At 35.0% G+C, this 11,436-nt stretch overlaps 1 protein-coding gene across 1 annotated transcript; it reads left to right on the top strand.

The window, feature by feature from the left end:
- The first annotated feature begins 6,142 nt into the window (after positions 1-6,142).
- LOC139863975 (uncharacterized) lies at positions 6,143-7,520 on the top strand. Its single transcript, XM_071852572.1, has one exon. It carries the CDS (start codon positions 6,189-6,191, stop codon positions 7,323-7,325), a length of 1,137 nt encoding a protein of 378 aa, XP_071708673.1. The 5' UTR covers positions 6,143-6,188; the 3' UTR covers positions 7,326-7,520.
- The last annotated feature ends 3,916 nt before the right edge of the window (positions 7,521-11,436 follow it).

The raw sequence follows: 11,436 nt of genomic DNA, 5'->3' as shown, positions 1-11,436 counted from the left end.
CTGAAGGCAGTGACGATTTCGTCGTTTATTGCGATGCTTCGAAAAGTGGTTTTGGTTGTGTACTGATGCAACAATCAAAGGTTATTGCCTATGCTTCACGTCAACTGAAGATTCACGAACGAAACTACACTACCCACGATCTTAAACTTGGAGCCGTTGTCTTTGCGCTCAAATTGTGGAGACACTATTTGTATGGAACTAAGAGCACTATCTTCACCGATCACAAGAGTCTCCATCACATCTTCGATCAGAAGCAACTGAATATGAGACAGCATCGATGGATCGAGATGCTGAACGACTACGATTGCGAACTTCGCTATCATCCTGGCAAGGCCAATGTTGTAGCTGATGCTTTAAGCTGAAAGGAGAGGACGACACCTCTTCGTGTTCGGGCTCTGAACATCACCATCCATTCAAACCTCAACAGCTAGATCCGAGTAGCCCAAGATGAGGCTCTCAAGGAGGAGAATATATCTCATGAACATTTGAACATTCTTGTCTCTCGATTCGAGGTTAGGGAGTCTGGACTCCGATGTTATGCCGGAAGAATTTGGGTACCACGTTATGGAGATCTACGGAACCTTATACTTGATGAAGCACACAAGTCGAGATATTCGATTCATCCTGGAGCGGGCAAAATGTACCATGACCTTAAGGAACAGTATTGGTGGCCGAATCTTAAGAAGAACGTTGCGACTTATGTTGGTAAGTGTTTGACTTGCTCAAAAGTTAAGGCCAAGCATCAGAGGCCCTCTGGGTTACTTTAACAACCGGAAATCCCGCAATGGAAGTAGGAAAGGATAATGATGGATTTCATCACCAAGCTACCAAAGACGGTGGGCGGATACAATACCATCTGGGTTATCGTTGATCGTCTTACCAAATCTGCACACTTCCTAGCTATGAAGGAAACAGATACGATGGAGAGACTCGCTCAACTATACATCAAAGAGGTTGTATCTCGTCATGGTGTACCTTTATTGATCATCTCAGATCGCGATCCCCGTTTTGCTTCTAGATTTTGGCGTTCCTTACAAGAAGCCATGGGAACCCGTCTCGAGATGAGTACCGCTTATCACCCACAGACCGATGGGCAAAGTGAACGAATGATTCAGACATTGGAAGACATTTTGCGTGCATGTGTCATTGATTTCAGAAAGGCCTGGGAAAGGCATTTTCCACTCGCCGAATTTTCTTACAACAACAATTATCACTCGAGTATTAATGCCGCACCTTTTGAAGCGTTGTATGGTCGCAAGTGCCGATCTCCTATTTGTTGGGCTGAAGTAGGCGAAAAGCAAATCACCGGACCTGAGGTAGTCCATGAAACCACGGAGAAGATTGCTCAGATTCAAGCTAGACTTAAGACTGCCCGCGATCGTCAAAAGAGTTATGCCGATCTTAAACGTAAAGACTTTGAATTTAACGTGGGTGACCGTGTAATGTTGAAGGTTGCACCTTGGAAAGGTGTGATTCGTTTTGGAAAACGTGGAAAGTTAAACCCACGATACATTGGTCCTTTTGAAATCTTGGAACGTGTTGGACCCGTTGCTTACCGTTTGGATCTACCAGCACAATTGAGCTCAGTTCATCCCACCTTCCACGTGTCAAACTTGAAGAAGTGCCTTGCTGCACCCGAACTTATCATATCACTTGAAGAACTTACTATTGATGATAAACTCCACTTCGTGGAAGAGCCTGTTGAAATTATGGACCGTGAGGTCAAAACTTTGAAACGCAACAAGATTCTGATCGTCCGAGTATGATGGAATGCCAAACTAGGACCTGAGTTTACTTGGGAACGAGAGGATCAAATGATGCAGAAGTATCCTCACCTTTTCCTGACTCCACCATCTACCTCAGCTTAAAATTTCGGGACGAAATTTTCTTTAACATGTGGGTAATGTAACGACCCTGGATTTTTCAACGTTTATTTATTAATAATATTTATTATTAATACTTGTGTTTAATGAATGTATTATTTATATACATTTACATGTTACCATACTTGACTTTAAATGTCTGAAACGTCTTTGTGACACACGTACATTACATGAATAATATTTTCAAATATTATTTACATTCATGATTGATTTTATTAATCATTTTTAATTAACTATGGATACTAGTTAATTACTTGGGCTTTTGTTGTATTAACTTATTAAATACTCGAACTTGGGCTTTTATTAGTGTTAATGGACTTTAGAAGCCCACCCTAAACACTACATGGACTAGTTAGCCCATTACTTGCATGTAAGTATCACTTAAGGTTAAACTAGATGAAGTAAGTTAGTAAAGAATCTAGTTACTTGTTCTTTCCCATGCAAGCTTCCTATTAACCATCTTTTTAGACAAATTACATGCATGATCTAGTGGTTTTTTTCCCCTTCCCCTTCCTTGTGCAGGCCGTCGGCCTTCTTGAGCAAAAGGGGGATCTAAACTTTTTTTTTGTAATGCATATCTTCTAGTATTCTTTCATTTTACTCATTCACTTTTCTCACACACAAAAATACTTCATCTTTTTCTCTCATTCTCTCTCAAATATTGTAAGTAACTTGAGTTTTTCTTCTTCTTTTCTCTTGTAAAAACCGAAGCCATAAACACCTCTCATCATCATTCTTTTGTTGTTAATTTGTTACATGTTCTTGTTGTAGCTTACTTACTTGTTATTTTAGTTATTGCTTGCTAGCATTTAAGAATCAAACTCTTTAGTTTGTTCTTCTTTTTATCTTGTATTTACAAGAACATAGAAGAACTAAACTCTCTAGTTTATGTTCTACATTTATTGTTTTAAAAGATTGAAGGTTCATGAGTTGTTAAAAGCATACTTGTAATTCATGTTTGTAAACTTAAAGTTTACATTCTTAAAGATCAAGCTTTGGTTTGAATCTTTAAAGTATGAACAACCATGACTTGTTACTTGTATATTTAGTTTATTACTTCATTTCTTGTACATTTAAATTCATGTTTGTTGTTAAATGGTCAAGTATTACAAGTTAGTCTTGATCTCATACTTCTTGGAACTAAAAGTTAACTTGAAAGTTCAAGAACATGAAAGTATAACTTTTTAGTTATAACTTCATACACTTGTGTTAGATTTAACTTAATAACTTTAGATCTAGACTTTTGGGTCTTGGATCTTCAAGATCTAACTAAGAACTATGTTCTACATCTTAAGATCTTGATTAGTTAGTTTACTTTCAAGTTTGTAGTTCAATATTACCCTTATAGTTCATGTATGTGTTAAATCTAAGACTTTGATGTAACTTTGGTTCATCAAACTACATACAACACTTAATTGAGTTGTGCTACATGTCTTAGACTTACACAAGTGTTATGATGGTGAAACCTTAGTTAAGATGATGCAAACACATCAACGAGTTGTACACTTGAAGCTATATGCATCAAGGATGAGAACCGTGATAAGCATCGAGTACCAAGAACCCACCGGACCTACTGTTTTACTGTTTCTGGGTCTGATTAGTACGACCTGGGCTACTGTAAAGATTATTTTCAGATATCTCTGTTCGATTAGATAACTTTTCATTTAGGACTCGTCTTAATCCGAGTTACGGTTTAGGATTTATGGCCCTCCGATCGTCACTATGTCCTTTTAACGTTGTGCTGAAAATTCTGACCTACTCGCACTTAGACCATCGCCACGGTCAAACGAAGACGAGTTTGATTCTGGGATTTTTACCACAACTAAAGGACTCATATACGGAGCCATGACCACTGGTCTCACCTTATTTCAGTAGGTATAGAGGCCGTGGTGACTGATCCAAGTCAGCCTTTGTTTTAAACTCTTTTCATAAACGAAACTTACTTTACACCTTTTGTTTGATGATGAATGATGATGAACCTTAAGACCTAATTTACATACATTTAAACCTATTGAGACGATTTACTGACTTAGTACTATTTGACTTAGGTTGAGGACTTTCCGGACCTACGTACTTGCTTATTTCCCAACTCGATTTTACCACTACCTTACCACTGTGAGTTATAGCATCCCTTTTTACTTTAACTATTTTGGGAACTGAGAATACATGCGCATTTTACGTTTTACATACTAGGCACGAGTACTTAAACTTTATATATGTGTGGGTTATACAACGACATAAACATTCCCTTTAGCTTGGTAACGTTTAGTCATTGGTTTTTGAACCGGTGAACGCGAATCTTAGATATGGATCCATAGGGTTTGACATCCCCACTCGGGCTAGTCGCGCTAGCATTTAACGAGTGTTTAATACTTCGTATACATACGCACTTGCCAAGTGTACTTTCAGGGGGTATAAACGTTAAGTTAGTTACCAAGTGCCCACGGTTAAACATATACTTTACAATACTGTTTTGAAACGCTCTTTGTAGCACTGAAATCTCGTGGCCTACCTTACATTACTGTTATACTTAAACTATAGCTCACCAACCTTTGTGTTGACGTTTTTAAGCATATTTTTCTCAGGTGCTTAAGGTTGCTTCTGCTGTGTACTAGTCTTACTGTAGACACCCGCTGCTCTAGAGTTATCACCGCATGAACTGTTTATCTTGCATTCATAACTTTAATACTTTTGAAACTATGATTTGTAACGACCTATGGGTCACATACTATTATCCTTGCTTCTATTCATTGAAGCATACTTTGGTTGTTAAACATTGATGTTGGTTAAGACATCACCTTTTATCATGAATGCAAACGTATTTTGAAATAACATATAGTGTTTGACCTTGTAATGATCCTGTTGTTGATGATTCGTACACGATAGTTTTGTACGGGGCATCACACTAGAGCTTCAAAAGATACTAAAGTTCATCTTAAAATAAATAAATCATAGAAAAAGTCCATTTTAGATGGTTTACACATGGAGGTAAAGTGTATCATCATTTACGGACTGATTTCGGGATGATCAACTTGAAAAGGCCATAACTCTCTCGTTTCTTAACAAATGGAAGTCATTCAACTACTAGAAGTTAGGTCATTGAGTTACCTTTTCAAATACAAGACTCATATTTATAGATCCATAGTGTATATTTAGGAGTGATCATTTTTAGACACGAAGGTCAGAATCACAAATCAACAAACACATGATTATATAAAAAAAAAATATTAAAATAGCTAGCCTCAACAAAATGAGATGATACATACATAAAAAGTGAAGTATAATCATATACCAACTTGTGGTAAAACGATTTAAGCATAAAATCTTAGTTATCATATGGTTTAAGTCGTTTTTATACAAGTTTTCATTTTGGACAGCCTGGTTTATGTGTTAGGAGATGAATAAATGTAAGATCTATGTTTGTTCTTTGTTCATATACATAAAGTGACTTAATAACAACTTAAATAACATGTTAAATAAGTAAAATATTAGTTTCTAACACTTCAAGAACAATGACGTAGATATTTAAGTGTGTTTGTAAACACACCTACAATTCCTTTTGTTCTTATGGAAGATCAAAAACTAAGTAGAAAATAATAAGATAAAGATGATGTTTACTTGAAGGTGAAAATGAAGAACACTTTGAAGGTGTTTTCTTGAAAGTTGCTTGATGATCGAGAGAAAAGTAGTGATAAGGTGAGTTTGTGCGTGTATGGAGTGTAGTGTGTAAAAAGTAACATGAATTGTGTTTAGGGTGAGTGAGTTTCTAACATCGCATTTGAGCCTTCGTCAGCGACTCTTAACCGCCATTAAAAAAAATAAAATGTAAAGCCGTTCATTTAAATCAGAAAACATATTAACTTGCTATAAAGTTTTAGTATGTATGGTCTTTGGTTTCTTCATCTTCTATATAGGGTCTTGTTAGTTTTTTTTTTAAAAAAAAACAACGTAGAGTATTACCTAATTTTATTTATAAGTACAAATATAAATATAAATAAATTAAATATTTATATTTATTAAAATTAAAATTCAAAAGAAATAATAAAAGTAGTTGAACACATTTTGCTATTAAAAATCTACCGAGTATCTTTTTAATCTATAAAAGATAGTAAAAGATTATTACCATTTAGAGTTTAGACAACTATGAGAAATACATTTTCCCACTTGACCAAAATGTCAAATTCCCACACCGTTTCAACAGTGTCCCACACACACATAACACCATTTCCCTTTATAAACCCATTCTTTTAAGCTACATTTTCCTTTCAATAATCAAAATTATTAGACTCCCCAATCCACTCAACAATGTCATCGGACCACCCAGTCCTCCACCGTCGTCCCACCACCAACCGCCACCACTCACCACCCTCACCACCACCACTACCTCCCCCACCATCATCCAAACCAAACGTCACCACCACCCTCTACCACACCCACATCGGAATCTTTGCTCTCACTTGGTCCCGGACTTTATTCGGCCGATCTCTCTACCTCCACCTCCTCCCTTCCGCCGCCGCAACTACCACCGCCACCGACGACGACGATGATTCCATCTCCACCACTTCTTCCACCGCCACCACCACAGTCCCTTCTTTTCACTTGCAAATTAAACCCTTGATTTTTTGGAACAAACATGGATCCAAGAAAATACCCATTTCCAATAACAAAAATGAATTCATTCAAATTTACTACGATCTTTCCCGGGCCAAATTCGGATCTGGCCCCGAACCCATTTCCGGTTTCTACATCACTGTTACTTTCGCCGGAGAAATTGCACTGCTCGTCGGAGATTCACCAAAACAAGCATACTCCAAAACTAAATCAATCCAATCCAATAAAACCCAAATCACTGTTCTCCGGCGAGAACACGTTGCCGGAATAGCCCATAAAAAATACACCACCAAAGCAACTTTCCGGGGTAAAACCCGGGAGATCACAATTGATTGCACCCGGGTCGCCGGTTCCGGCACCGGAGATGATGCAAGATTGTATTTTTCCGTTGATAACAAAAGGGTATTGGTAGTTAAACATTTGCAATGGAAGTTTAGGGGGAACGAAAGAGTTGAAATTGATGGGGTCCACATTCAGATTTCGTGGGATGTTCATAACTGGTTATCTGAAGAAGAAATTGATGATGGGTATGCATTGTTTATGTTTAGATTTGAGAAATCTGGGTTCGATTACCATGAAGATGATAAGTATTTGGCCCGATTGAATGCTTCCGGGTCTGGAATTGGAAACGGGTCAGGATTCGGGTTTGGGTTTGAAATGAAGAAAATGAAAAAAGGAATGTTGAAACGGGCTAAAAGCTCGTCTACTTCGTCATCGTTGTCGTCAGCATCATCGGGTTGCGGGTCGGTTATGGAATGGGAAAGTGTAGAAGAAAATGAATTAAAAGGACCTACCGGTTTTTCATTGTTGGTTTATGCTTGGAAGAGTTAAAAAAAAAAAAACGTTTAATCTTCTGCCAAAATATTTGCGTTTTTTTTGTTTTTTTTTTTTAAATTGTACATTGACAAATTGAGAATTATTGATTTTTTCTATTAGGATTGAAAATGTTTACGAAATAGTTTGATTTTTTGGGATGAATTTCATGTTTGGTGTTGTTAACAAGAATACTTGTAACAAAGAAATTAAAGAGGATTTCATTCATCAATGTGATATTTAGTTGCGGTTGCATCTATTTTGAAATTTTATTTATTACTACGTTTTGTGCTAGTACTAATATATTTACGGGTAATGATTTGTGATCTATGTTTATTTATTTACGGTTAAGATGCATTTGTGTTATTTTTTTTGGGTAACATGCCGTGTAATTTTAGTAGGTGAACTACAAAATAACGTGTACAAATAGGTTTTACATATATGTTGCTTATTTGATTCGTATTTTCTTTTCTAAAAAAATATCAATATCAATTTTAATTGGAGTATACACTAACATTTTCTTAGAACAAAAGACAACACACCAGTATAGAAGACAACACAACGATTTGTTTCTGCTGCGGCTTGTTCCCATTGGCTCGATTGATTGATTGGTTAATGGCTTGTCTTAAGTCAGCTTCGATCTCAGTTCTAGTAAATGATTCGCCAACTGAAGAGTTTAATCCGGGTAGAAGTGTAAGGCAGGACGATCCTATATCATTGCCACGGAAGAACTTAACTTACTTAACAAGAAAAAAACCGAGACTAATCAAATTAAAGGAATCTTAGTTGGCCATGATAAGATACACGTTTCGCCCCTTCATTATGTCGATGACACCATTTTATTTGGTGAGTGGAGTTGGCTTACTTATCAAACATAATGAAACTTCTAAGGTGCTTCGAAGATTCATCCGTGTTCCATGGTGTTGGGCATCTAAAACCGAAGTTGAGAATATGGCTTATAATCTTGGTTGTGATGGTGGCAAATTACTATTCACATACCTAGGTCTCCTCATCCTCATTAGAATCAAAATGAACAAGTCTAATGCATGACAAACGGTGATAGATAAAGTTAAGAAGAGGCTCTCGATTTGAAAATGCAAATTCTTAGTTTGACACTTGTTAAATTCGTTCTTAATAGTTTGCTACTTTACTTCTCCCTCTTTCGTGTTCCGAACATCGTGATAAAATCTATCAAACCTTTAAGGTGCTTTTTTTTTTTTTTGGAGTGGTTCGTTGTCGGGAAATATATTATGTTGGCTTAAATGGTGTCGTCGTTTAATGCATCACGGGGAGGGGGTTTAAATATTGGTTCACTCAATTTAAAACCTTACGGTGCGTTTGGTTCGTGGAATTTAGAGGGATTTCGTGAGATTTGCATTTCAAATCTCATGAAATCCTATTTTTGGTTAGATATTTTAGGGATTTGGAATTGAAATCTCATGTACATGAGATTTTAGAATCGTTTTGTATATGTGATGAATTTCAAATCATATGTTTGTCATTTTTCATGTTTATTTTTTTTTTATTTTTTTTAACGGCAAATCATAATCATAAATTATATTTAAATCGCGAAAAATACAAAGTTCTCACAAGACAACAACATAGCGATACCGAGATAGAACCCTATGTTACATCACAAAAAACTCGACAATGTACAAAATGAAGTTACATAACTAAAACTTTTGGATTATGTAACCAATCTAGCCAATCGATCTTTTTATCTTTACTTCTCTTCGAGATCCAATCGAAGCTCAAGACTTGAATGTCGTTTAAGGCGATCGGAGGGGACCAACACGAATTCTTGAAAACTTTTTGATTCCTATTTCTCCATATGAGATACACACTAGTCCATATCAAAGCTTGCCATATTTTTTTGCCCTTCTCCGAGAAAGGAATGTTAACATCGAGAAGACGATCAAAACTAAAGCAACTATGAGGATCCAAATCAATTCTCCACCATTTAAGAATTTTACACCACACCTCATGGACCACCTTACATGAAAATAGCGCATGATCAACCGATTCTACCGTGTCGTCGCATAAAGGGCAAATAACGGAGTGGAGATCAATACCCCGCTTGTCAAGTTCTAACAAGACGGGTGAAATGTCCCGTTCATATTGATTATAAACGTTCCATATTAATTGATTTCGTTGCGAGGTTTTGACCTCTATATGAGACGTTTTTCAAAGACTGCATTCGATTTTAAAACAAACCATAACCTTTAAAATATTACGACGATTATCAAAAATGATAATATGAAATATAGCGTTTTCACACGACCATTACATAATGGTTTACAATAATATTACACATCAATATATGTCTTCAAATGCAGTTTTTAAACAGTATAATACAAGCATGCTGACTCCAACTCTTGTCCATAAATTAGCATGCAACAGCGGAAGCTCTTAATAATCACCTGAGAATAAACATGCTTTAAACGTCAACAAAAATGTTGGTGAGTTATAGGTTTAGCCTATATATTTATCAAATCGTAATAATAGACCACAAGATTTTCATTTCCATTTCTCAATAACATGCAATCTGCATAAAAATCATTCATATGATGAACACCTGGTAACCGACCTTAACAGGATGCATATAGAATATCCCCATCATTCCGGGACTTACATCGGACATGATAAATCGAAGTACTAACGCATCCGTAACTCGGATGAGGCTTGTTGGGCCAAATAGATCTATCTTTAGGATTCGCGTCAATTGGTGAAAATTATCATAAACACCAATTCTTAGGCTACCAAGCTAAAAAGGGGCATATTCGGTTCGATAATTCAACATAGAATGTAATTTTAATCACTTGTGTCTATTTTGTAAAACATTTATAAAACTGCATGTATTCTCATCCCAAAAATAATAGATTTTAAAAGTGGGACTATAACTCACTTTCACAGATTTTTACTTCTTCGAAAATAAGACTTGGCCACGGGTCGATTCACGAACCTATAACAAATATATACATATATATCAAAGTATGATCGAAATATATTCACAACATTTTTTTATTATGTTTTAATAATTTAAATTTATTAAGTTAGCGGTCCAACGTTAGTAATCTACAACTAGTTGTCCACAGTTAGATGTACAGAAATAAATCAATATATATTATCTCGAATCAATCCACGACCTAGTGTCTACAAGTCTCAGACTCGATCACAACTCAAAGTATATATATTATTTTGGAATCAACCTCAACCCTGTATAGCTAACTCAAACATTACTGCATATAGAGTGTCTATAGTTGTTCCAAATAATATATATAGATGGGTCGATATGATATGTCAAAACATTGTATATGTGACGACCCGAGAATTTTCGACCAAATTTAAACTTAGTCTTTATATGATTTTGACACGATAAGAAAAGTCCGTTAGGTTGAGTCTCAAGAATTTTTGAACTGTTTCATGTATGTATTTGACCTTTGACGATTCTCGACGATTCACGAACGAATGTAGTAAATATATCTATATATATATATATATATATATATATATATATATATATACATATACATATATCAGTTTATATAATAAATCATAATAATATAATACAACTTAACCAATTGACTTAATTAGGTAAAATATCATACAAGATAAAAAGTTGTTATTAGAAATGAAACTATAGATATTTTGTGTATGATTATCGAATATTACATAAGTAGTAATATATTATTAACAAATTAAAATATAGTTGTTATGGTAATAGTGTTACTATTTTATTATTATAGGTTTATTACTTATTATTAATATAATTATTGTTATTATTACTGATATTATCATTATTAGTATTAGTATTTTTTATTATTATTCATAATCTTATCAAAATTAATAATATTAACGGATTTTTATTAATAAATGGATATCAATAATTTACTTTATATGACACCTATAAAAATATAGATATACTCCGTATAAAACAAGTATACTCCGTATGTATAACATTATACAGATATGATCAGTGGTATTTTTATTTATTTAGATTATTATTATTATTATAATTAATAATTATTAATAATTATATAAGTTCAAAAGAATGAAACTAAATCTGTTCCAAATCGTTTACATCTGTAGAAGATTTCCAATTCGTACCAAATCAAGAATATATCATTGA

Source organism: Rutidosis leptorrhynchoides, chromosome 1, assembly GCF_046630445.1.
Source record: "Rutidosis leptorrhynchoides isolate AG116_Rl617_1_P2 chromosome 1, CSIRO_AGI_Rlap_v1, whole genome shotgun sequence".
In the NCBI taxonomy this organism is placed as follows: Eukaryota; Viridiplantae; Streptophyta; class Magnoliopsida; order Asterales; family Asteraceae; genus Rutidosis; species Rutidosis leptorrhynchoides.
The sequence above is the reverse complement of the archived record's forward strand: the minus strand, read 5'-3'. Positions and strand labels throughout refer to the sequence as shown.